The sequence below is a fragment of the Diaporthe amygdali genome (genome assembly GCF_026229845.1).
Source record: "Diaporthe amygdali strain CAA958 chromosome Unknown NODE_49_length_293705_cov_63_570957, whole genome shotgun sequence".
NCBI classification, from domain to species: domain Eukaryota; kingdom Fungi; phylum Ascomycota; class Sordariomycetes; order Diaporthales; family Diaporthaceae; genus Diaporthe; species Diaporthe amygdali.
In genome coordinates, this window is record NW_026517069.1 from 241,533 (window position 1) to 268,544 (window position 27,012).

A 27,012-nucleotide genomic window follows, 5' to 3' on the forward strand; every position below is an offset into this window, starting at 1 on the left:
CTGGACTTAACGATGGCGGCACAGCAAGAATCCACCGCAGTGCAGTCTGAGGACGAAGATAGCAATGTCGAGTTGGACATCGATGCACAATTTCCTACGATAGATACCTGGGACTACACATTTTCAAAGCAGGATGCTCAAGTCCTCACACAAGATGATTGGGCGCAACGCGACCCAACTGGGTGGGCTCATTATATTCCTACCTGGACACGACCTGGCTACGATGATGATATAGAGGTCAACACAGATGGCACCCGGGAGAGACCGAGGAGAGGAGACTCTTGGAGCAGGATGAGGCCAGCGATATTGCCAACTGACCCTCCAGCTAGCCAATACGCTCAGTGAGTAAGATACTCAGAGGGTCAAAAAACTTATGATTGATGAATCCAAACAGGCGCTTTGGAATTTTTCCCCTCCCAGCATTAGACCCCACTGCTGAGGCACGTTCAATGTTGACGCCAACCGGAGCGACTGCTGAATGGGGATTTGAGCAAGGTTTCCAGTCCTTTGTGTTTGGGGACCTCACCAGCCAAGAGGTCATTCACGCCCCTGCACAACTTACATTGCATCAGTCACCTAACGCTAACAATTAACAGTTACGCGACTCGGGGGCTTTTGATCCGAACCAGAGCGTCGATACACCTGACTTACGTGGAGACATATATCAGTAAGATTCAAGTGTCGTCTCTCCTCTTGCACCGCTGTTGACCATGAAAAGCCTACTTCGTAGAGAAAATTGGACTCAGGTCCCATTGCCACCAGATTCTGCACTCAGTGTCACGACGCGCGCTAGATTTGACTGTTGGTACAATCTGAATGGCCAAGACAAGCAATATGATGTTCAAGTACGGCACTCTAACTTCTGCGGCCAATGTTATGTCAGGCAATTGGCGCAAATCTAATATGATATTATAGAGAAACGACGAATTATGGGACGCTTTGCAACCGGCACTTCAGCTCGCAAGTAAGGTACTTCTGAACGAGCATCCGTATTGGAAAGCAATACTAAGCTTCTACCACACACGGCCGGTTGCTGTAGAAAGAGATGGCCGAACTAGAGAGCAGAAGGCCGAACCTGAGTACAGGCCATACGTCTCCTTATGGTTGGATATTGACAGAGACAAGATGTATGATTCGGCAAGGTCGTTAATGGACCGAAACTTCGATTCAACCGCAGCTACATTGGAAGTTCTCAGAAGAAGTTTGTCATAGATGCCTACTCTTCCACTCGTTGCTTACTAGGCGTGCTCTAACATCTCTGATTCGAACAGAATTAAAGTGGTCAATTTTCTCTGTTGATCATGAGGCGGGCGCGACGACTACGACATTCTTTGATTCTAATACATCGAACTGGGAAATCCGAATAGCTATCAACGCAGTATATTTATGGCCGCTTCTGGTACCGCAATACTCAGCGTCTGAGAAAGTAGCTGCCAGCGTCTACGTGGCCAAGCTCTGCCTTCATGAACTTGCTGTGAGTTCAGCATAGGCAAACCTTCCATTTGCATCTCCTACTGACCCTAACGACGCAGCATGCAGCTCGGTGTGAGTAAACTTCATCGAAACCAAAGTTTCCGCCGCAGAGACCATCAATACCGGAAACTGGTCACAATAGAGGATGTCTGCTAATATGTGCAACAAATAGTTGCCAGCCAATATCTGTTGGAAGTCCCGGACGGACTAATGGATCCGCCATGGACTCCGCCTCCGGGTACATGTTACGACGATGGCGTGAGGGACGACCTTCGGGCACTCCGAACAGAAGCGTACCAGGTACCATACGAAGAATATCTGTGAGTATTCGCATTACAGCCAAGTGGCGGGGGACTCATTCATTTCTTGTCCGGTCGAAGCCAATCTAGAAAGGGTGTTTTTGTTTCCTGCGTATGCACGTCGTACCTACCCATCATGCACATTAGTCAAAGTGGGGATTATGCAGAGCTGACAATATGCATCTTAAGATTTCAGGATGACCCACAAGCCGAAGAAGGTAAATCCTTTGAAAAACAGGTAGGCATATCAACAGACTCATTCACTTCCAACTCCATCAACTAGCTAAAATCACTGATCTTAGATTTGGGGGTTTGACATTGAGGCGGAACCCGAGGCTGCTATTGATAGGGACAATGACGCTTACCGTCCATTCCTGTCCGCCGTGAACTGGCCATGGATGCACCCTACAGTCCACTTTCAGAATCAACGGTCCGTCGAGGCTGGCAATTATGGCAACGCCACTTCTCACGGATATAGACTATATCTACTAGATCCCCCTGCGCCGGCATTTGACCTGAAGACGCCTCTCCCAGTCAGCTCCTATGCCAAGTTCATGCAAGAATCTTGGTGGGAAACAGAGTTCGTCAAATTTGGCCATCAGGGACTCAGGCTCTCAATTCATTCCACGGACCCTTCCTCTCCGATGATGAGCGTAATCAGGCCAAACCAAACGGTGGTGGAGTTCTTCCCCTTGCTTACATCGGTAATTAAAAGTGTAGGGGTACTAGGATTTATCAACAACCACGCCCTTCCGCGACTGAGGGAACATCAACTCATTTCCATTATGCGATATCTTTCATTATTAACAAGAGAAGCTGCTTCAGCTAAGCTCTTCCGTAATCGCTTGCACTATGAGAAGAGGACGTGGCCTACCAGAGTACATGGCATTCAGGATTTGACCAGCACCTCTACGCAAGGATTCAACGCGATCTGGAACGGGGTACTAGAGGCGCTACAACAGCCTCTCTCGGACGCTACAGCAGGCCGTGTTAGCGATCTCACGGAGACGATGCGTGGACTGCTTAGGAATTTGATGGAATTGAACCGTAAGTCTGTAGCACACTCTGTCCGACAAGCCCATTGTAAAGCCACTGAAATTCTTCAGGTCTTCTCGGCATAGAAGTGCAGTATTCACAAGGCCTCACAGCCCAATATGTTCTGCATTCTACCGCAGCACGGGTTAAAATTCACCGAAGATACATGCAGCCCCTCCAGCAGCATCTTCAGCAGATGAGAGACTCCATTTCCGCTCTTTTAGACAGAGTGGCGCCTAGCCATATCCAGAATGACCAACCAGTATGGGAAACTATCAATGCTCCTTGGGAAACTCGATTTCTCTTTGAGATCCAGCGGAACCCCGGCGTCCTCAATGGAGCTGTGCAGCTTCAGACGAATCAGGATATTATTGCTTTCGCCAGGGTGAGATCGCAGACTGCCGAGATGTGTTATGACCTTGGAGTTACGCTTAACCACCTAGAAAATGTTGTGCCTATCCTCGATGCGCAGTATATTAGGACTGGGTTCGTGCACGCACCGATTGACTACTTCCCAGGTGTTCCACTCGCGAGAAAGAAGATGGCTTTGTCTAAATCTGTGGAGAGAGCCGCAATTTGGGAAATCATACGCATCAACAACGCGAGTCTATTTAATCTTATTATTCAATGGATGAATGTCCTCCAGGACCACGTCGGATTGGCATCTGTCTTTCAAGCTCGAATACCCATCATGCAAGCGAGACTGAGGTCCGATCTTTCTGTGTTTGTTTCTCTCTTGTTCGAGATCAAACTAGGCCAGTATCAGCCGTCTCCTGCGGCTCCAAACGTTTCGAGAGAGCAGCGACTTGCTGAGATGAGAACCACAATCAGGAACACGGTTGGAGACAATAACGACTTGAGGACGTGGCTCAGAGGATTGTGCCAGGCAAGAAATGACGAAGCGGAGTTCAACTCAATCATGGGATTGACCACTGCCTAGGATTCTGTTGGCTGTAGTCAGTATGAGATATTGGGATGGGAGGGATCTCGCGTGGACTCACACGTACGTGACAGACCAGGTTCGAAGATAGAGGTCTAGATTATGCGATTTTCATTTCTCAGCTTCCCTGAAACTTGCGGACATATTGCGGTCATAATCGACGTGACTCGCAGCGTGACCTCCTCGTGCATTGAAATCTAGATTACATTTTGCCCTGCGCTCAAGGCGCCGAACTAAAGAAGCGGGTATTTGCCTAGTATAAAATAGAAACAATCAAAGCGTCCATGCATATCATCGGATACCGGGCATGGTCTTGGGGCTTGCTGAGTAGAATGACTTTACCGAAATCCCAAATTACGCCTTCAGTCCGGGCCCCTCGGTCGCTAGCGATGATGTCCAGGGTAGAATAATGGCGACTTCAACTGACAACAAGGAGAGCAGATCTCGCCAATCTGCCGCCAGTGGAAGTCGAAATTCCACAACGATTATTTTACCCGTCGATGAAATTTGATAATCCGTAATGTATCCAAACCTCTATAAGTTGTTCCACCTTGGCCGTGCTTGCTTCCTGCTGAATTTATATTTCTGTTCAGTCATTTCCTGCATCATGACATCTTGTCATGAGTGCATGAAAAGACGAAGATGCTGATAAGGTAGTAGCGTGTGCTCTTGAAGTACTTTTGTCCTTCAACCTCGCATCTCCTTGAAGCCAATGCCAATTTCCTTATACTGCCTCAACCTGCGTCAACACTCGACATGGACAATGACAGTCTCTCATCATCATTCAGCCGGTTCAATTGACTCCTCACCGCAGCATCAACCAGGCCCAAGAAGTCATCCTCTAACATATATGTCCATTCTCGTTTTTGCCAACCCTCATGTTCTTGAGGTGGCCTCCAGCCTTCGGGAATGGGGTCACCACGTGTAATGTTGTTGTATTCCTCTCTCCACATGCATCGTCCGGTGAAATATTGAATGCCGCGCATGCGTCCTAGTGAGCGGAAGCCACGCTGCAAGAAATATGGTGGCAGAACCTCGACCGCGGCTGACTCCGGAACCATGAATATCGTGTGTGTCATGGCTGCTCCGTGGTGACCAACCAATACATCCGTTTTTTGGGCCAGTCGGATCTGATCTGGAAAGCTTATCGTGGCGAAGTCGACAACGTCGATATTGAAATTCGGATAACGCTCCCTCAGCATGGTAACAAAGCGGTCCAAATTGATAAATTTGCGATTTTCAGCCCTATCGATGATCGTAATGGTCAAGTCGGTACGGATATCGCTCGAGGGCCGCGGCTCAATTCCGTAATGGTTGAAGACACGATCCACGAGAGTGTTCAATAGTGTCTGCCTGTAGCAAGCCTGTTTCATATTCCCAATCAACGCAGACCAGAAGGGGCTGCTTGATCCTGGCAGAGGGACAATCACGTTGCCATAACATGTTCCAGGAACCAGATCGCTCGTGCGTATAGGCCCTTTCCCAACAATTGCCCACAAATCCTCCAGGGCGTGATGACGCTGGTCGTCGAAGACCACCTGTACGCGCGCGGCATCCACGCTAGATAGCCATGGCTCGCCGGTCCTCGGGTTAACGGCCGTCTGGAGCGCATCGATGGTGTGCCTGGCTTGAGAAATCTGCATCAGCTGGTGCCAGATGTTTTGCAGATCGCCGGTCTCCCGACGCACAAGTATGAGCCAATCGTCGGTACTGTTTTCTCTGTTACATCTGCTTATGTCCTGTTTCCCCTGAAATTGCCATGTTTTGAGAGTGTTTCCAACGCCTGTGTCTCCCCAGTAGTCGCTCAGCAAGTCTTGTTCAATATTCTGTCGCTTGCATTGTATTTCGAACTCAGCGCCCTTGTATTCGGATGAGAAGGTTGGTGTGTTAGGGGCAAATTTGGCCCCTCGAGCTAGGCAAAGAGGGTCTCTCTTCCATGGCACCCATCTATTCCATAAACGTTGCCCGAAGAAGCAGTGCAGCTCCGAGAGAGAGTTGCTGTCGCAGTTTTGTAGTTGAGTCTTGCCTATGTTCGTAAGGTAGGAGTTGCCATATATATCTTCGCATTGTTGTTGGTCGTCAGAAAGAGCTAGGTACTCTGGCGGCACATATTCTTGAATCAGCTTTGGGGATGATTGTGTCGTCGTGCTTTCAAAAAGCGAAATCTCCCCTTGCTTCGGCTTGTCCGGATCGCTTGGATTTTGCAATGTGGATGAGGAGACATGGTTAAAAGGGGGCGCGTTGTCCAAGGAAGCGGTACTGTCTCTTGTCCAGAACCAGAGACACCAAATGACCAGAAGTGCGAGGATAAGACTTCGTTTAACGTAGTGCTGACTTCGTTGGGAACTGATTTGGGTCATGCTCCTATTCCAAATTCCTTTTGAAAAAGACTTACGCAGAAACCACAGGTCACGGCTGGCTGTATCAAACGTGCCAAGCAGTACGAATAAGAGCTTGAACAAATATGCCGCTTGAGACCGAAAATTAGATCTGAGTGGCTGAATGGAGAAGTTGAGGAATGCAGGCTCACTTCTGGAGATCGCAGGTGTTAATAGAAATATGATTGTCAATGTGGCAGACTTTGAGACGTAAGCGAGGAGTCAAGGATGTGAAGGTTTGAACCTAATATGTTCGGAAACCTTCTTTCTTGAAGAGTCTTAAAAGCATGATAAAGTTTGACTTTGTCCGAATCTATTGTGCCTGAAAGCTTCAAATCTAACCCCTCGCAGACGAGGACGCAGTACCTTGATGACTCGGGCACAACAAGGGGATACCTGAAAATTGGATGAGACATTGGTGGCCATACTCAAAATGAGCAACTTGTGGACCCCTTTCGGAGCCTTCTTGGGATTCGAAACATCCGCCACAACATTTATGGTTTTCTTTTAACCAAAAATAAGAGGAGCGCATTGCAGATCAGCAGCGAAAACTTAAATACGTTACAGAGCACTGTACCGACCCGTGGACAACTGCCAAAGATTCAATTATATACATGTTGCTTCTATGAGACGACCACATTTTCGTTTCAAATTATCGCTCATTGGAGAAATTTAATCTTGCATCCATCAGCAACGTGCAAAAATATTAGTATACGCCTTGCAGTTGATCAGAAGCGACGAAAAGGACAGCATCAGTAGTTCCCTTGTTCTCAGCATCTGCGATAGCCTCAGAACGAGCACGTCCGTACCAACGACCGATGGTACCTCTTTTCTGCAATGCCGCTATATTGATGCAGAAGAGACACAAAGTCAGTAATCCAACAGGCAAAACGCGAAGGGGTAGATCAAGCGCTTCGGACTTTCACTTACCAGTATCGGATTGAGCAGTCTCGGCAACGGCGTTGCATTGAGGAGGGTTCACAATGACACCAGTCTGCGGGAATGGCTGGATTGGCCCCCAGATGTTTCCATCGGCATCAGGACCCACTCCTTGGGTTAAGAATGCCATCTGCGAAAAGTCATGGGGAACTGGGGGCACGCCGGGGACATCTTGCTCTCCTTGAATCCATGTATTGACAGGCTGGACATATGTTCCTGCTGTGATGTTGCTCTTCGTCACGATAGTTTTGGGAATGCCGTCGATCTCTGCAACGACGAAAAACTCGCGCGTATAGCGTGATAGAATTTCGCTGCGGTATTCAAACTTGTTCTGAGCATTTCTGCCACCGCGCAAGCCCACAGCAGCTATGATACGGTTCGTGACCGCGCCGGTGCAGGGGTCAACATCCATTGCGTACAAAGAGACTGTAGCCCGATTGTTGGATGTGAAACCAATGAACTATGCGTATGTTAGTGAACTAGATGGCCACGGACGGTACAATTCCAAAGAGGAAAACCTGGAGTGGTTCGTGCTCTTTTCCACTTACCCTTGACTCTGCAATCTCCGCATTTGGACTCGGATTATCAATACCAAGCAGGCCTAGCTCCATTCTGAGATAGACAATATCACCCAAAGTATTAATCTGCACATTTTGGGCAACAATACTAAACGCGATGACCTCGCTGCCTCGCCGGAAACCGGTAAAGGTGATGAAATCCCCAACCTGGAACGGAGCCATTGCGAGCGGGTCTGGAGCAGTGCTAAAAGAGAATTTCCATGTCAGTATTTTTCCATTCAGTACTTGGCTAAGGGTCTTCACTAACAATGTACCAGGCCCAGCAAAAGGGCGATTAGTCAAAGGGCACAATGGGTCGGTGTCGTTTCGCGGAATGCACATAGGAAACCCAGAAAAAGCCGAGATGCTGGGGCTCTGGTCATCTGCATTCATGAAGGGAGCCGCAGTGTAGCCCACAGAGAAGACCGCATTGCGATCAGCAATGCGCAAGGTTGGGCCATTCTGAATCTTCATGCTTCCATCTGCGTAGTCCAGAGATTCAATGAACCCGCTGGCAAGCCCTTCGAAGAATTCGTATAATTGAACTTGGGCAACCATTGGTACGCCGTTGACAGTATTCCCGATGACCTTAAGCCATAGAATCAGTATTCAGCTGAGTGTCAAATCCAATAGGGCAGTTTAACGTACCAATGTTTCGAATCCAAGAAAGTCAGTCTTGCTAGCGATGAAGTCCTTCCATGGAACCCAGGCTGCCGGGAATTGGACCAGAAGGTTCTTCGGGACGTTCATGGTGAAACCATTCACAGTAATGGATCCACCGCTGTTGTACGTCTCGTCTGCGACGGAACCGTCCTCAAACGAGCCTTGGACCCATAACGGTGCATCTTGGGCGTGCACAAGTGACAGCTGAGTGAAGAGGCTGAAAGCCGTCAAAATCATGGGCAAGTAATGAAACATCTTTGTGCTTTGAATATGGATAGGAGTGGATTTATACTGTAGGATTCACCGGTGACCAGTAAATGCTCTCTTTTGAAAGTGATAGAGGTAGAAAAGAATGTTGCGCAGGCAAGTCGGCGCTGAGGTGAACGAAGGAGTTCAATCCTCATTGTCAACAAGCTTCTCAAGCCATCTTTATCATGTTCTGGCCTTCCGCACCAAACGATGTACATGCCCTCGAACACCTATTTTTCGACACTCGCAGGCGATAGTGCATCCCTCGCAGCTGGGCAGCTTGACTATCGAACTATTGATTCCCCTTGCATTGGACCTGGATGAGCCATTTTTCTTTTGAGGAGCCAAGCCTCGCCCTGTCGTCGTTTGTCGTTTGCCCCTCTACTCCGTAGCATCACAGACTGGGCCATGGTCATGAGACCGTTGCAAATTTCCGCTCAGTCGTTGGTCAGGATTCGTAATCCGGGTCTCTCCAAACCCCGAATCAGGATGTTATCACGAATTGAGAAATTTGCCCCTGGGTCGTTGCTTGGCACCCGGCCGCGCATATGTCCGCTCCGATGTTGATGACTTTCGTGGGTGCTCCATTGGGCATGCAGGATCGTTCACAATTGGACCATATCAGGCGTCCCGAGAGCGAAGGCTACCCAAAATGCAGGCCTTGCTATTTTGTGGGTGAAGCCCTGACTACGCTGCAGGCCAAGCACTGTTGCCCCCAGCCTTGGCGGATCTTGGCTCGCTTAGAATTTCCGCATGGTGCTAAGGGCGTTTCGCCGGGTAGGATCTAGAAGTATCTTATGTCCGGGCAACTGCCCCACGACAGATAACATTGTAAAGCGACTCGGTGACGAAATAGTGGACCGGTCAAGTGCTTGCTGCGTTAAACTTCTCGAGACCCCATGTGAGGTATGCAACGTCGTAGGCGGCCTAGAGCGATCTGTTCTCGTGAAAAGGAGTTGAGGAAGAGGCCACAAAGGAAAAGTTGTTTTCAGATATGCGGGCCAACTTAGACGATGCACAATGGAAACCCTCTGCCAATCATCTCGCGCATGCGTGGACCAGTCAGCCTCTATCCGGACTGCGGCCGTTGAGTTGCCTATTATACACACCACGTCCGCATCAGGAATACTATCATTTGCATTATGACAACTAGTTGCTAATATGTGCAAGATCGTCCGATTAGTAAAGATGTGATCAGCAACACGAGGCAAGTAGAGGCTGCGTATGAGTGGTTTAGAATATGCAAAGAGTCAAGACTTGATCTAGCGCCGGGAATGAAAATATGTGTGTGTGTGTGCACAACGTGCTCCCGAAACTTAAACCTGAACAAGACTTGCAGTTCGTCGCAAAGATGATGCCATTCCCGTGCATTGCAATACCATTCTTAGATCACGAGGGTCATTTTCCTATTTCTTGATGTAGCCATCCTGGCTCGCAATAGTAGCAACGCGCCTCATGGCCCCCTCCATACTGCAATGACACCCAATATCGGAAAGACAGAACCTCGCTTCTCGACATACTGATCGAGGATTAAGGAGTATGAGAGAATTCGGAATCGATCGTTCTTGGAAGGGCAACTTTTGACGATGCCACTATTACCTTGGGAGCGGCTGCACGCGCGCCAAGAGATCGTTAACCTCGTGTCGTAGAATTAAGGTTAGGCCCATGGCAACCAGCACCACTTACTTGCAGGCACCTTTCCCAGACATTCCACGGGAATGAATCATATGAAGAGCGTTGACACTTGGCAATCAGGGAAAAATGACCGATTTGACTCGAGCCGCATGTGTGTAACCACCCGTCCACATCCTCAGGAGTATTGCATGGTACGGGCGACTAGGATATTTATGGACGACTTCAGTAGCAAATGTTTCGACCCGAGACGTAGGCGAAATGACTATCCGTTGACATAATGGAAGAGGGGGCCAAAAATTCTGATGATAGTGTGGGGGTGTGGAAGATGCAACGCAGGCGGTGGGTGAAGCACCATAAAGACCGCCGGCATATTGGACATCACTGGGCCCATAGTCACATCCGGGGCTGGCTCGGACGCGATCACGGCTGCTATAGACTGCTCCCTTGCCAGTCCTTGCAAGGGTGACGCCGGAGCCGCTCCCGGATGTAACTCGGTCTGGGTTCTGCCCTTACTGGAACCGCCCCGGCTTGGATTGTACTGGTTTCTGAGCACATGATATCTGACGACGACATTTCGGTATAACGAGAGAGGTACTAGGTAAATAATACAGACTCTATGACCAAGGCCAAGACGCCCAAGAAAAAACGACTCGAGACGAGATCACTTGTTTGGCCTGGGACATACGCAGGGGAGAAGATACCAAGGAGAAAGCCAAAGAAGAAACTGTCCATTGAGCAGCAATAATAGACTTCATATTCTGACTATTTAAGACTCTGCTCTTTGGCAGTTCTTGTCTATATGGATAAGATGACAGGAGCTCGAGTGTTATCAATGTCTCGACGGAGCCATCTTTCAATGACCTATCGATGACTCTACTGCCCTGAGCTCGCCCAGCCGAAGTCGGCATGGAACATGATCGATTCTCCTGTTCTACGTTACTTCCAAACATTGCGTTATCGAAATAGCCTGGCACCCCACTCACGGCCATTGCTTGCTCTGGCCTTCGGACGAACACTGGTCAGTGCCGTCGTGGCGACCAACTATTCCTCTCCACCTTCCATCCAACTCCGAGGCCCACTTGAACGCGTGAATTTGTGACACTGGCCTATATCATCTTGTCCGTCGGTCTCGCTTTCCTAATTCATTATACTGACCGCTGATCCTGTACGCGACCTCCACGGTCTTTAGCACTATCACCTCGGCTGCAGATGGAGGTGACACAGACTATTAACCACTCGCATGGAAGGAATGATCTAAAGATAACGCTTTCATCTTTCTGGCGATGTCACCGTAATGGTGGTCACAAAAGAGACAATATTGCTGCAAGATAGATCCGTGACTCATGGTTGGTGGGGAGTAGTCAACCATGACATCGTGGACGACGGGAAAGAGTCTATGCGGCGGGTCACACTCGAGACCGAGCCTGGAGTGGTGAGATATTTCAGTCTGAAGTGTTCTTTCATCTCAGCCAGACCGAAATGCCTCATCATGTCTATAAAGCCTCGCGTTCTCCCTGACCATCAGGTGGAACTAAAGTATGACTCCATCATCCTTTCGTATCTATTAAAAGCCCCTTGCTCTTACTCCTTGATGCTCTAAACTTCTCTTTTGACTTTTGTTCCGCCACCATCTTTGTGATCATGTTGTCTGCAGAGGGTCTGCTAGTCTTTGCTGCATGCCTGTCTTTTTTTGCGGGCACCGTCCTCTCACAGGAGACTCAGTGGGTCTATGATATCCCTCCAGAGGAGGCAGCAGCACTTGCGAGTATTGTTGAGGATATCCCTGAGGACGTTGTCTCTATCCAAGCCAAAGACTGGCTCAGCCCCGAGTATCCTTTGATCTACAAAGTGGCCCTTCCCATTCCCCCGATCAAGCAGCCGACAAAGTACGTTGACTCCACGTTTCTCAAAGACATGATGATAGCCTTGCTGACAATGTTCTACCTTCAAGGACATTTACCAACCCCGTCTCGGGCAACGATATCCAATACTATGAGATTGAGATAAAGCCGTTCACCCAATCTGTGTACCCAAATTTGCGTCTCGCAAATCTGGTCGGATATGACGGAATGTCTCCGGGGCCGACGTTCATGATTCCTCGTGGAACAGAGTCTGTTGTCAGATTCATCAACAATGCTGCAACCCCTAACTCAGTCCATTTACATGGATCCTACTCCCGGGCGCCTTTCGACGGCTGGGCAGAGGATGTAACGGCCCCCGGAGAATTCAAAGATTACTATTACCCCAACCAACAGAATGCGAGACTGCTGTGGTACCATGATCACGCAGTTCACGCTGTGAGTGCATCATTAGGGGCATTGTTGATTTGGTTTCAAGACTCGTCGCTGACTTGCTTTGAACAGACTGCCGAAAATGCTTATTTCGGCCAAGCTGGCGCTTACATCCTCACTGACCCTGCCGAGGATGCACTGAATCTGCCTTCAGGATATGGCAAATATGACATCCCACTCATTCTATCAGCCAAACAGTACAACTCCGATGGCACATTATTCTCTACTGTCGGGGAAACAGATAGTCTTTGGGGCGATATCATCCACGTGAACGGGCAGCCATGGCCATTCCTGAATGTCGAGCCGCGGAAATACCGTTTCAGGTTTCTGGACGCAGCTATTTCCAGGTCTTTTGCTCTATACTTTGCCCTGAGCTCAAACACCAATGGCAAACTGCCATTCCAGGTAATTGCCAGTGACGCCGGCCTGCTCGGTAGTCCAGTTCAAGTTTCTGATCTGGTAAGTCAAACGCTCCGGCTATTGCGCCACACTGTACAAATTTTAACCTTGAAATTAGTACATCTCAATGGCTGAACGCTACGAGATCGTCTTTGACTTCTCAGCCTACGCCGGTCAAGCTGTTGAGTTGCGAAACCTCCCAAAGGCAGGAGGGATCGGAACGGATGACGACTATCTCAACACAGACAAGGTTATGCGCTTTATAGTGTCATCCACACCAGTTGAAGATACCTCGTCTGTGCCGGACTCGCTCCGCCCATCAATCCCATTTCCCGTTACAGACACACCGAACACAATCAATCATCATTTCCGCTTCCACCGATCAAACGGTGAATGGCAGATCAACAACGTTGTTTTTGCGGACGTTGAGAATCGGGTTCTGGCAAAAGTTCCGAGAGGCACAACAGAGATCTGGGAGCTCGAGAACTCCAGCGACGGCTGGTCACATCCCATCCATGTTCATCTTGTCGACTTTCGCGTCCTTGCAAGGACGGACGGCAACCGAGCTGTAATGCCGTATGAGGCGGCTGGGCTCAAAGATGTGGTCTGGCTTGGTAGGGGAGAGACTGCGATAGTAGAAGCACACTATGCGCCCTGGGACGGAGTCTACATGTTCCATTGCCACAACTTGATCCACGAGGATAATGACATGATGGCTGCATTCAACGTCACCGCGCTTACTGACTGGGGTTACAACGACACCACGACATTCTTGGACCCGATGGAGTCCGAGTTCAGGGCAAAAGCATTCGGTACGGGAGACTTTCAAGCCAGAACTGGCTTATTCAGCGATGAAGCCATTGCCGCAGCGGTGAAAACGCTAGCTGAAGAAGACCCGTACAGCCATGTGGCAGACGTCAACGACGCTCTGGACAATTACTGGAAGGGGCAGGCTGCTAGTACAGCTGGTGATGCGCAAACATCTGTCAGAAGTGAGACGGGCAAAGACGCAAGGCCGATCACTCGTTACAGACGGTTTCAGGCATGATGAATAACACGTATCTCTGGTTAAAGGAATGTTCTCCTACTTCTTTTGTTCCTCTCCTTCTTTTCTTTCTGTCTATTTGAGATCGTTACCAATTCATTCTTGACAACATTTTGAGCGAAACTTTTAGTGTGGTAGATCGATGCAGCGTCTTAATATATTCATGTTGGATCTCCAATTTGCCTCCTAATGCTAACTATGCGTGACCCTGGTACTTGCAAACTCTCACCCACCTGGTCAGGCGACAAGAAAGTTAGGAATCAGTCTCTAGAAAGAGCGTGATTGAAAAAGATGTTCAATGAGAGGGGGGGAAAGCCGTACGATCACAGGCCACATCCAACCGCTTCATTGAGACAAATCCCGCGGAGATGTTGACAAGCGTTATTTTGTTTGTCACCGAGCTCCCTTGGTAGATCCCACTCAGCTGGTGCCAAGACTCTAGACTTATGTACGCTCCGACAGCTCAGGTGAGCAATCTTCTAAAGAATTACAAATTATCATGCATATCGAGAGCTCAAGTCGAGAATCTGTCAAGGTCTATGCCCGACGGGAAGCCGACGATCAAGACGGGCACTACTCCCACCACCCCGGATTTCCGCATTGGGCATGTCGTGAATGAATGACGTGTGGAGCTGCGAAGAGAAGGCACCGATTATTGTGGGGATAGTGCCGCTACTAGTACGTAATCAAGGTAGCCAGGCCCCTTCTGAACTAACTGTACACTAAACCAAAGCCGGTCCCACGAACGCGTCCTTCGGTTCACGTTTGTGAAGTCAGAATGCAACGTAGAGAACGACCATCTCCAAAGAGTACTTGGTTCACCGAACTATTTCGGAAAGAAACCTTAGTCGTGATGACGTCGGCCTGTGAACCGAGAGGATCAATGCTGCTGCTGATCTCTGATGGTTGACAAAGGTTCAGATATAAGAATATTAAAAGCAGTGTAATCTCGTCTGTACGGATGATGCAGGAAGAATCCGCCCGCCTCAACCGACTTAATGCAAGATGCCAGGCCTTCTGATGCAGACAGGCATACTGAGCCTGATATTGCGGGCTACAGGTTAGTCAAGCCGACATGTGAAATTACAAGATGTGGCTCACACGGCTTGCAGCGCAGCAGCCTCAATATCCTCCTCCGTTCCCTGTCACCCCAGCGCGACCAATTCTCCCATCATCCGTGAACTACGCTCCCGAGGTGACCCCTAATGTGCTCGATCCGACCGCACCTGACGCCCAAGAGGAGTGCCCCGGCTATGTTGCCTCTAACGCCAAAGAGAGTGATTTCGGCTTGACAGCAGATTTGACTCTTGCCGGCCCAGCATGCAATGTTTATGGCAATGAGGTTCATGACCTGCGGTTGTCCGTGGAGTACCAGGACAAAGAGCGTCTTGCAGTTCGAATCACACCAAAGTACCTAGGACCAGCGAACAGGTCTATATACATACTTGACCCAGCGCTCACACCGTACCCTAGCACCCAAAAGGGTTTCACCAAGGACAAAGCCAAACTCAACTTCACTTGGACCAATGAACCAACATTTCAATTCCGTGTCTCGAGGGCCAACTCAGATGAGGTACTGTTTGACACTTATAGCAGCAAGATAGTATTCGAAGACCAATTCCTGGAATTAAGAACATCCATGATACCCGACTACAATATCTACGGTCTGGCTGAAACGCTCAGAGGTTTTCGTCTACCCAACAATTACACTATAACGATGTGGAACGCATATAGTCTCGATAACGACCAGGTCCTAGATGTCAATGCTCATAGTGTGCATCCGATGTATTTAGAGACCAGGTATAAAAGTGGGACTTCCACATCACACGGTGTCTACGCAAGGAACGCACATGGGCAGGAGTGGCTGCTCCGGGACCAAAAGGTCATTTATCGCACAATAGGAGGGAGCTTCGATTTCTATTTTATTAACGGGCCAAGTGCAAAAGACGTCATATCCCAGTACCAGACTGGCATAGTCGGAACGCCCGTCGAGCAGCCCTATTGGGCTTTGGGTTTTCACCAAGTGCGATGGTCGTACCAAAATTGGACTAATTTGCAAGAGGTTATCGATGCGTACGCCGCCGAGAACATTCAACTTGAGGGAATAATGAACGATCTAGGTAATAGTCCCAGCCTCTGACATTATGTAGAGTTTGCTAAAAATTTGGCAGACTATCTTGAGGTGAATCGAATATTCACGGATAACCCGGGGCATTATGACATCGGCCCTGGAAAAGAGTTCCTCGACAGGCTTCATGCCAATGGTCAATACTACATGCCAATCCTCGACCCCAATGTATACATACCAAATCCAAACAATGTCAGTGATGCATATCCGCCATATGATAGGGGGGCAGATTTGAACGCCTACATCCGAAACGGCTACGATGAAAACTTCTATGTTGGTGTCGAATGGCCTGGATTGAGTGTATGGCCCGACTTTTTGCCATCAGTCCCTCAGTCTCAGCAGTTTTGGACGGAGCAGATCAAAAAGTTCCACGAAAAGCTGGACTTCGATGGCTTTTGGCTTGACGTGAGCGACCCTGTCTCATTTGCCACTGGCAGCATTGGCAGCTTTATCCCTCAGAACCCAATTCATGTTCCGTTCGCTCTGCCAGGCGATCCGGACACAAGGGTCGCTGTGGTATACAACTATCCAGAAAAGTTTGAGGTCACCAACGCAAGCGAAGCAGCCTCAGCCAGCGCCGCTCTAGCATCTCAATCACAGGCCTATTCCACCCCAACAGTGACACCGACTCCTGTTTTGGGACGGACATTGCCAACGCCTGGAGTCCGGAATCTCACGTTCCCTCCATACGCCATCAACAACTTTCTTCCCGGCCATTCTCTGGTTAAACAGGTCATCTCTCCAGATGCGACTCATAACGACGGACCTCACAACAGCACGGAGTACGAATTGCATAATCTCTACGGGCATCTGAGTGGCAATGCAACATACCACGCATTACTCGAAACTTACGACAACAAGAGGCCCTTCTTCATATCACGGAGTACTTTCGCCGGTTCGGGTTCTTTTGCTGGGCACTGGGGAGGAGATACTAACTCAAGGTGGGGTAACATGTACTTCGGCATTTCGCAAGCCTTGCAATTCTCCATTGTCGGCATACCATATTTCGGCGTCGAAACATGTGGATTCAACTATAACGCGGATCTCGAACTCTGCACAAGATGGATGCAGCTCTCGGCATGGTTCCCACTGTACCGAAACCATAACAATAGGAACACAATCGCGCAAGAAGCTTATCGCTGGGCGACTACAGCTGAAGCGACGAGGAGGATTATGAACATTCGCTACTCTCTGCTTCCATATACTTACACGCTTTTCCACAAGGCCAACAAGGCGGGCGAGACGGTGTTGCGTGCTTTGGCGTGGGAGTTTCCGAACGACGAGTCCTTGAAGGGTGTGGAGACCCAGTTTATGTCCGGGCCAGCATTATTGGTGACACCCGTCCTGGAACCACTTGCGACCACTGTGAAGGGCGTCTTCCCAGGTGTTGAGGATGGCACAAGGTGGTATGACTGGTACACTCTTGAAGAGGTTGACGCCCAACCGGGTGAGAACAAGACGCTCGATGCTCCGCTGGTGCATCAGCCCATCCACATTCGCGGAGGATATATCATTCCCATCCAGAAAGCCGGGAACACGACCAAGACATCGCGCAAAAGTCCATGGAGCTTAATCGTCGCTTTAGATAAGGACCGAAATGCCGAGGGTGAGCTCTACTTGGATGATGGCATCAGTTACGTCCAAAAGGCGACGAAGAACATCAAGGTAAGGTTTATCGCGGCTCAGTTCTTTCTCAGTCCATGACCTTACTTTCGTACAGCTCAGATTTACCAAGAACACGCTCAAGGCCAAGGTATCCGGATCGTATAATGATCATCTTCCTATTGCCAACATTACGGTCGTCGGACTGCAGAACTCACTCGGGTCGGCGAAGATGAAGCTTGGAAATAAAAATCTGGGCTCCGTGGGTGATGTGCTAAATTGCTCAAGTGATGCTAGCAATCTTTACCTCACCAATCTCAACGAAGCAACCAAGGCTGGAATTTGGAAGACAGATTTCACACTGTCTTTGTCGTCATGAGAGCCAAGCTGAATAAGAAGGATGATCTGAATCCATTCGCCTGCTACTTGTCTTGTAAGAGATTATGACTTGAGAGAATCGAAACAATAGCACAACCTATGCTATCAGCAGCAACATCTTACAAAAGGTCATTCAATCCACACGTGTCTTAACAATTGATCGTGATTCAGGATTTCAAATCAAATCTATTGGGTACACTTATCCCTACAAGAATGTCGTGTGATTAACATTGCCAGTCCAATTTGAATCTCGCACCAATCGATCTTTGGCTAGTCGAGATGTGACAGAGCAATGATGTTCGGGCGGACCGCATGCATGTAAGACACCAACAGTTCAATGATTGCGGGAGGATTTTGCACTACTGCACAATCGAAATGCCAACTACGCGACGGCGTGCATTTGACTAACCAGATATTTCTAGGTGGTCAGCATTTATCCGAGGTCTCGGTTTCGGCCCGTTGAAACTGATTGCAGATATCGAACATGACGCGCAAACTCAAATTCGATGCTAGGCGGTGCACCATTATACCTCGCAGGGTTCCAGGATCATTGAGCCACCTATGGACACAGTCAAGAAGTGGCAGCTCATAACCAGCATTGCTTTTACTTTCTGGGTAAAAGCATACACGGCCGCCCCTCAAAGGATGCTTTGATGAGGGTAAGCATTGTGGAATTTTCGGAACTTTCGCGTCGTCCCGGACGGACATGTTGCTCGCCGAGTTGCTGATGGGTCCACCATGGCTCCGGCGGTATGGTCCCACCAGGTCTTAGTGCCGATGCAGTCATCTGGTTCGCGGAACTGTAACTATATTCTGCCGATGAGTTCTTCGAAGCAAAGGAGGGGGTCGTTAAATACCACGAAGTTCCACGAAAATCACCTCACTTGACCGAATTGACTGCTGTTCTGGCCCGGCAGAAACCGTCCAGTACCACGCACCATTATTGATACAGAGTCCTTCATGTGAGCGAGATCATGTCATCGCCAACCGTACTCATCGTGGGCGCAGGTCCCGTAGGCCTCACAACAGCCCTCGGCCTCCACCAAAGCGGCGTTCCGCCTCGAGACATCCTTGTCGTTGACCAAAGGCCAGCTCAAGATCCTTCAAGAACATGGTCCAAGGCGATCAGCATGAGCGCAAGCAGCCTTGAGGTCTTCCGCATCCTAGGAATCGCCGACCGCTTCATTGGAGTTGGCAGACCGCTGTATACTAATCACTTTGGCGGCGGGACCAGGCTTCTTGACCTGAACTATGATGCCATCGGCACCAAGTATCCGTTCAATATGGGTATCCCGCAGCTCCGAACGGAAGGCATACTGCTACAGCGGTGCGAAGAGGTTGGGATACGATTCTCCTGGAGTCGGCGGTTCTCTACTTTCAGCCAGAACGAAACACATGTCTTGGCCACATTTCAAAAGATAGATCGGCTTGCAGATACAGAAGACAAAGAAGGAGAGACCATAGAAGCGACATGGTTGATAGGATGCGACAGCACTCACAGCGCCGTCCGCGAAGCAGCCGGAATTTCGTTTGAGGGTACCACGGCGACACGCTACACCTGGCTCGCCGATGGCCATTGCGATACAGACGCACCAGTCATGCTCACTGTGCGGGATAAAGAAGGCAAATCCCTGGTCATAGCATCGGGCGATGGGCCGACCGGTCGCCGGCTCATCGGAAATGCTCCTCTGATCGCCAAGTCTCCTGACGAGCGACCCACTGCCCCAAACGAAAACGAGGTCCGTGATTGGGCAGTGAAGGTTTTTGGCAGTCATTACAACTTCCATGGCATGACATGGTCATCCGTCGTTGGAAACGGAATGCGAATCGCAGGCAGCTTTCGGGCTGGGCGCGTGTTTCTTTCAGGCGATGCCGCCCATCAACTCTTCCCGTCTGGGGGCCAGGGAATGAACACGGGCCTCGTTGATGCAACCAACCTCGCCTGGAAGCTTGGAGCGGTAATTACTGGAAAGCTTGGGGCAAACCACGAAGTCATTGAGCGAGTCCTGGATAGCTACACTATAGAGCGCCAAACTTCAGCCGAGGCTGTGGCTCAGAATGTGCGAATGCAAATGCAGGTCCTCTTTGAATATACAGAAGATGAAAGGGCGGTTTCTGAATTCATAACTGAGGCGCTTCATGAGCCATCTCTGAATAAGAGGTGGGCTCAGCGGTTCACAGGATTTGGGGACCCGGTCGAGCCGTATCAGCTTGCATTTGCAAGCAAAGGAACGACGGACAGCATTGTTGGAACGCGACTCACACATATCGCGGATGGGAACGAGGATGTCCTTCTCGAGGCCATGAAAAAAGGAATCTTCGTCCTTGCTGCTATCGGTGGATCAGGTTGCAAGCCCGTAAATTTTGGAAAATTCAAGGACACTGTCAGTCAAGCTAGGCTTAATGATCGAGTCAATGTACTCGAGGTACCGGTGACAACCTCTGGGGAGAAGTGGAAGTCTGTCAATGCTCTGCTTGTCCGGCCTGACTTCCGAGTGGCTTGGGTTGCCAGAAATGATGACGAGATAGAGAGGAATCAAGCCAACTTGGCAAGTGTTCTCAAATGGTGGTTTGGCTAGAGAATGTCACTGACAACCTCACTCGTCTCCATCTTGGTCATCATTCATCGTTTGGCTTTTTTTCTGCTAGCCATGAAGGGGGGGGGGGGGTTTCAAGATGTAAAGCTTGGCCTTAGTGGACGGCGTGGAGTTGGACCAATGGCTCAACTGCGAACTTTCTATGCACCTTTGGCTTTGCTCGATCCCATTACGTGCCAAACATTCGACCAATTGTAGCCTTAGGCCAGGTCGGAACAAGTGAAGGCTGCACGTGTTTGGAAGCTTGGTCCACTGAGCAGCATCCGTTAAGCAAACGTCTCAACAACTCGAGAATATTCATTTACATTTCAGCTTTATGAGAGTCCGATTGCATGCATTTCCAATAAAATTGAAGGGAGTATGGTGTAGTGGTTAAGCATGGGTGCCTTTGCAAGTGACTTCTTTCTTGGACAGAGTCGACGTCTGAGTGAGTTGACCCACTGGCCGCAGAGGCACTACGGTCTAGGTTCAAATCCTGGTACTTCCTGTCCATTCCTTTTTTTTATATTGCATCTGCTCTGCTGGTCTATTCATGAAAATATTGATCCACTTTGCTCTATCTTACATCCATATACGTATGGAAATCTTCTTGCTTCGTTACAAATCTTCTTTTTGACCTTGATTGGCTCAGCGAGCCAGAAGGGGGACCACGACGGGCGTCGAATGTAGCAAGAGCACCGGCATGGTGGAGATGCTGCGCGCCTGGACATGCAAAGCGCAGCTGTCATTGGAGGAACTAGATGCTGACTTGTATGATTTTCTGGCGGCTTCCCTGGACTCCATCGCTAGAACGCACCTATTCGTAAGTGAAGCGATGATGCCTCTAGAACATTACTATCCTGGCGGACTCCAGCTAGGTAGTGGCAATAATGCTATCTTTACACCATGTACCAAACTGCCCCAAACAGCATTCTGGTGACGGGAGTTATGAATGTTTGACTAAATTCGTACGCCGTCTTGAAGCTTTTTCACCGTCACCGTCATCACGCCGAGCAGTCTCATTCACTCCCTGTGCGAATTTGACAGGCTAGGCCACACACCTAGATTTATAAGACAATTCATCCCAACATTCCCAACATCCAAAGGCCACTTGGTGTAACGGTCAGCACTGCTTCCTGGTAAGTCGTTTACCCTGAAGGCGGATCTACACCAATCCCGATTATACGACAATCTGCTGGACGGCTATTCGACAGCCTTTGCAAGGAGCCAGTTCGACTCTGGCAGTGGTCTTTCTTTTTCCCCTTTTTTCGCCAGGATCCCTCATACAACCTACCCGGCCTTCCTTCCCACTTGCGCATCTTTTGCTCTTGCCACAGCAACATGCAGTGACGACCACGAGCTCATTTGCGTCTTTTGAATGTCAAGCTTCTGGGTAGTTGACCATGCAAAGGAAAACAAACGGATTTCCTGTCACTTGACGTGATTCAAATTTAGAGAGGCGTTCGTTGCAAGTCCCAATGCTCCATCACATGAGGAAGAGTCCCTGTCATCGCTTAAAACTCCTTCAGTCCAGTTGTCGTAGTAAATTATCACGATTGGTAGGTGGTGGGGTGGTAGGTGGGTAAACGTTCAGGCAGTTCGTGAGACCTGGGGTTTCACTCAGGAGTGGATTGTAAGTTTTCCAGCAACTGGCTCTCCATCATGTGGTCATATAGTAGAGCAATCATAAGCCATAGGTATCGCAGCATTGAAAGCCCAGTTACATGGTCGACGGAAAGCTGTTTTGTCCTGAGAGAATGTGTCCCCTAATTATCCCTTCTCATCTCGTCTTCAACTCTGCACCCATGGTGTCGCACCCCGCTAAACCTGCAAACGGGCCCTTAGTGTGCAAGGAAGAGGATCTCGTCCCTTTTACATTGAACCAATCAATACAAATCTCCAATCATAATGCTTTCTTGACTGAATCTCACATGTACACATTTTGAATCCCCCCCCCCCCGGGCTAGCCCTGACCAACAAGGCAAACGAAAATCGATACCACCCAAGAATCTGGATTTCACTAAGCAAGGCCGGAAGCAACTACTTCCTTACCAAGAGAAATTGTTTGGTTCAAGTCGCAGAGGCTACGATATCCTCAAGGCCAATCGCGACCGGACCATCGACCTTACCACAGCCCTTCCTCCTACCTTTGTCGATCCTACCACCCTCCACCTTACTATCCTGACTCTTCCTGGCACCTTACATTGCGTCATGATCACGACAACATGAAAGATGCCTCTCGACATCGAAATCCTGCCAAGACGAGCCGCCGTCAACCTCGCCCGTACGACCGAGAGAAAGCCATCTCAGACCAACACCGTTGAGCTTCACGTGTTTTGCGATGGGTCGTTCAAGCGGGGACGCAAGTCCCGAGCAGGTATTGGCATTGTTGTCAACATCTGGCTCCCACGAGAACACGCAAAACGACGCACATCGAAGGCTTGCTTCATACCATTCTGTCCTCCTGGGGGCAACCACCGCATAGAGGCATTCGCACTGGCCGAGGGAGCCTACGTCGCAGTCGACCAGATCTTCAGCCTCATGACCCAGAACCTCATAGTCTCCACTGACAAGTTTGAGATCATCTTTTGGTCAGACTCCAAACGGGTGTTGGGCAGTTTGGAAACCCCAAGACGATACGCAGTCCTCGCGAGGAAAATGGAACACATTCTTCACATCATCGAGCTCAAGGCTCGCGACCTGCAGGACTTGAGGTCGGTCGTGTCTCTCAAGTTTCGCTGGTGCCCCGGAGAATGTGTCGAGCCGCACAAGACAGCTGATCATCTGTCCAAGAAAGTCAGAGACTCAGGCGGCAGAACCCCGTCCAAAGCCCTGGACCTCTTCAAGCGCCTCCCTCACAGTGCCATAGAGTCTGCGCTTCGCCGACAACGCGACCCTCCCTCCCCAACGCCTCCTACAAGCCCATCGTCTCATTTGCTTCAAGAAAGCTCTAACATGACTGACAAAGCCATCTCCTTGGTGCCGGACACCTACATTGTCTTAGAGGATGTCAAATCGAAGGCTAACATTCCCGACGCGCTTCCATCCTCTCCAATTGCACCCCCAGCCCCACCACCGACGCCGAATCTATCCGCCGCCGAGCCCGTCGCTTCACACATCTTGCACCGAGCTGCCGTTTCTTCTCGTTTCTTCAGCATCATTGCTGGCACAGTCACGTGTCTTCCGTCGCATCAGCGCTCAGACATGCGCCACGCGATTCGTCAGCAGAAAGAGGCGAACAAGAAGTGGCAAACCGTTGGCTTGACTCTACCAGAGGATCCAAAGGAGGACAACCCGCTAGGCTACTCGAGGAACCCTAATCCATTCGCTATCATCCAGGCTGCCGCTCTGGAGCTCCCGGACAGTGAAAAGGAAGATCTACTGGCAGCAATCGACCTACAAAAGAAGAAAAATGCGCACATAGCTGAGACGCGAGCTCTAGGTGAAGGCTACGAGTCACATATCAGGGAGGAAAGCGAGATGGGCGATGAGCCCGAGGTCATTGAAGCGCCACGCCAGGGCCGCTTGAAGACTGTGTGGCACTGGGTCGAACGCAAGCTCACGGGCCTGTAGAGCCTTCTCTGGCTTGTATGTTCGTCTATCGGGGTTCTCCGGTGGTAGATAGATTTGGGGTACTGAAGGCCTTCCGTGGGACATGTCAATCCTAATGGAGCAGCTGTTGAACAAGTTGTTCAATGCCTACGAGCATTTCTCTCGGCAGCGGGCCATTCTATTGTAAATAATGAGCAGTCTATCCTGGTAGCCTTCACATGGACCAAGTGCAATGCATGTGAAAGGCAACATGAAATTAATAGGATCCTCTCGCCCAAAATGCCTGGATGTGCTTCCACATCCCCTCTGCACAAGCTCAGTCAGCACTGGTATACTCGACGGCGAGCTTATCTTGCAGGAAAGCTGTGCCGCAGAAGGTTATCCCACAGAAGATTCCACGGAACGTAATCCTATAATAAGGCGCGCTGTGTTCTGAACAAACGGCGGAGGCCTGCTAAGTGAGGCTGCGCTCGCCGCACCCCGGGCCCAACCCCTAGGTCCCTTGGGGTGGGTGCAAACAGTGGATTAATGTCCCACTACATAACGGTGCTTCAAATCTAATGATTTCTTCTTGAAATATCACTATTCTGAGCATAATGTTTGAGGGGCACGCTATCGATCTTCTTTGATAAACATCGGCATGCTGATAACGTTGTATTTGCCAGACATGTTTGCGGGGCAGTGATAGAAGTAACGCGCCGTGGGTAAACGTGGGTGTCTGTACTGCTTGGTGGGGGCAAATCCGTTATAGCCAATCAAGTAACACCACCAGTCCCACTCTCGACGACATCAGCGGCCACCCATAAGATTCTGCAATGTACACGACCGCAGACCAACTCATTGATTCTGGTTCTGTGACACTTTTCGAAACTGCAGGTTTCTTTTAAAAAAAGGAACAAGAAAAAGGCATCGCCTACCTTGTTTGGGACATCTTGAAGTTGCTCGTTTGTGCTATAAAATTCACTGATAACAATCACCAAGGCAACGCCCAGCCCAAAGTCACCAGTTTCCATATTGTTTGTAGAATGAACGGATGCAAACTTTTTTCGCTTAAACCCACGCAGTATTCCTACCAATTTGTTCTGAGGCTTACCCATCGTGTTTCTTATATCCGTAGCAATGGTGCTGAAGTTTGCAGCCTTTGCTATCCCCTCTGTCGATACCGAAGATTATTTTCCATATCTCAATTAATAATGTTGGCCGCTTGATTCACGAGACAGGGCGATAAGCTTCGGCTCTGCAACAAGTTTGGCTTGATTTCAGTTGACCAAACTCCTCCTCGCCCGAGTCCAAATCAAATCGCCCATTTGCCTTGCAAGATAAGCAGCCTGAGCTGCTATGATTGTTGAGGCGGAGCTCACAACGCATATCTGACCTATCTGCAAGAGCCTAAATTCCCAGATGACCCCCTATACTGACTCGAAGTTCTTGACAGAGTGACAAAACTGACAATTGCTTATGCATGTCCAAAAATAGCAGCCGACAAGCTTATTAAATCCAAGACCGTCGGCTCTCCGATAAGCCACACTTATTCTTATTCAAAAATCAAACATCCTTCCATCCAGTCGAGGGAAACGTTTCTTGGTTCGAAATTCTTTGACCTGTTTACCAAATCGACGTCAACACGACCCTCCCAGCAGATAGCCTCTGGCTTGCAGCTCATGAACACACAACGATGGAAAGATTAAGCATCCCACCTCACATTTGAAGGGGTCCGTAAAGGTTTCATGACATGTAGAGGGAGACTGTCGGGTTGGAAGTCTTTGACAGAACTTGTACACTGCCCACCGATTCCCTTCAAGGATGGCAGAGACATGCCATTACTAGGTTGTCTTGCAAAGTGGACGACCTACATGCAGGGATATGTAAATCGGGAAGAGATGGAACAAAATCGACTGACATATTTTGTGAGGCAGGGTACAGGCTAGAAAAGTTGTCGTAAAGGCTATCGAGTGGCATTCTTTTGACAGAAACTCAGAGAACCTAAGGTGACTGCTTGATCATCAAGACGGCGCAATAAATCGGGTGAATCAAGGATAGGCAAACGGCTACTATCGTTTGGTGCTTTACGACAGTGCAATGTAGCTAGCATCTACAGTTTGAGTCGAAAATGCGAGGAAGGTAGGTGTCGAAGAGCTGGGCGGGGTGTTTCGAAAACAGAACCAGGAGGAAAAAAATAAAAGAGGCAAAAAAAGAAGGTCACTGCCAGAGTCGAACTGGCTCCGTGCTGCCCGTCATAGCGAAGACTCACCCGGCCAGTTGTCGAAGAATCAAAGTTGGTTGGCGTTAGAATCGAAATTAGTTGTCATAGAATCGGGATTGGTGTACCTTGCCTTCGGTGTAATCGCCTGACGAAGCAACCATGCTGACCGTTACACCAAGTGACCTCCGAATTGTTGAAACTGTTGGGATGAAATTGCTTATGAACCTAGATGTAGCCCGTGGTTTGCTGCGAGTGAAGTTGGTCAGCCTTGCGCTTAGCCAACCTTGTGAGTGGGGCCAACTCTGCAAACAAGTGAATGAATTCATATGTCGGGCTGTTATGTGGTGGAAAGGACAGCTCCTCAGTTCGAAGCATCGAAAGCGATCGTCCCTCAAGAATTGTGACAACCCAAGCACATCATCTTTCTTAAATTCTCTTGCTCCTTTGTTTCCCTTGCTGAGCATGCGCAGTTTCTGCTTGTCATCATTTCCAGACTTGAAGACCACAAGACCAAGACTGTCTGACGAGGAAGACCAACTTTACTGCGTCGGCTGCTCACAAGAAATTGTAAATCCCATTCAAGATTTGACAGGCGCTCCAAGTTAGCAGGCTCTTTCTCTCACATATCCTTAGCACAACGCTTACTTCATCAAGCTTTTGGCATAGACGA

The 27,012-nt window shown here is 49.4% G+C and overlaps 6 protein-coding genes across 6 annotated transcripts; 5 read left to right on the forward strand and 1 right to left on the reverse strand.

The window, feature by feature from the left end:
* Positions 1-12: 12 nt before the first annotated feature.
* Positions 13-3,747, forward strand: J7T55_007625 (uncharacterized protein; the record flags this gene model as incomplete). Its single annotated transcript, XM_053134917.1, has 12 exons — positions 13-341; positions 395-536; positions 597-667; positions 731-845; positions 916-1,201; positions 1,272-1,474; positions 1,533-1,545; positions 1,646-1,793; positions 1,962-2,010; positions 2,075-2,476; positions 2,666-2,819; positions 2,879-3,747. 12 exons carry the CDS (start codon positions 13-15, stop codon positions 3,745-3,747), a joined length of 2,781 nt encoding a protein of 926 aa, XP_052987418.1.
* A 734-nt stretch (positions 3,748-4,481) lies between these two features.
* Positions 4,482-8,539, reverse strand: J7T55_007626 (DUF563 domain-containing protein; the record flags this gene model as incomplete). Its single annotated transcript, XM_053134918.1, has 6 exons — positions 4,482-6,077; positions 6,143-6,162; positions 7,056-7,524; positions 7,613-7,826; positions 7,932-8,209; positions 8,270-8,539. The coding sequence occupies 6 exons, from the start codon at positions 8,537-8,539 to the stop codon at positions 4,482-4,484; spliced, it is 2,847 nt and encodes a 948-aa protein (XP_052987419.1).
* A 2,923-nt stretch (positions 8,540-11,462) lies between these two features.
* On the forward strand, positions 11,463-13,906 carry J7T55_007627 (uncharacterized protein; the record flags this gene model as incomplete). Its single annotated transcript, XM_053134919.1, has 5 exons — positions 11,463-11,600; positions 11,882-12,054; positions 12,120-12,465; positions 12,532-12,918; positions 12,977-13,906. 5 exons carry the CDS (start codon positions 11,463-11,465, stop codon positions 13,904-13,906), a joined length of 1,974 nt encoding a protein of 657 aa, XP_052987420.1.
* Positions 13,907-14,908: 1,002 nt separating this feature from the next.
* Positions 14,909-18,012, forward strand: J7T55_007628 (glycoside hydrolase family 31 protein; the record flags this gene model as incomplete). The annotated part of the gene is made up of 5 exons (XM_053134921.1): positions 14,909-14,963; positions 15,016-15,688; positions 15,746-16,023; positions 16,075-17,696; positions 17,752-18,012. The coding sequence occupies 5 exons, from the start codon at positions 14,909-14,911 to the stop codon at positions 18,010-18,012; spliced, it is 2,889 nt and encodes a 962-aa protein (XP_052987421.1).
* Positions 18,013-18,985: 973 nt separating this feature from the next.
* J7T55_007629 (uncharacterized protein) lies at positions 18,986-20,590 on the forward strand (the record flags this gene model as incomplete). Its single annotated transcript, XM_053134922.1, has 1 exon — positions 18,986-20,590. One exon carries the CDS (start codon positions 18,986-18,988, stop codon positions 20,588-20,590), a length of 1,605 nt encoding a protein of 534 aa, XP_052987422.1.
* Positions 20,591-22,819: 2,229 nt separating this feature from the next.
* Positions 22,820-24,160, forward strand: J7T55_007630 (uncharacterized protein; the record flags this gene model as incomplete). The annotated part of the gene is made up of 1 exon (XM_053134923.1): positions 22,820-24,160. The coding sequence occupies one exon, from the start codon at positions 22,820-22,822 to the stop codon at positions 24,158-24,160; it is 1,341 nt and encodes a 446-aa protein (XP_052987423.1).
* Positions 24,161-27,012: the final 2,852 nt, after the last annotated feature.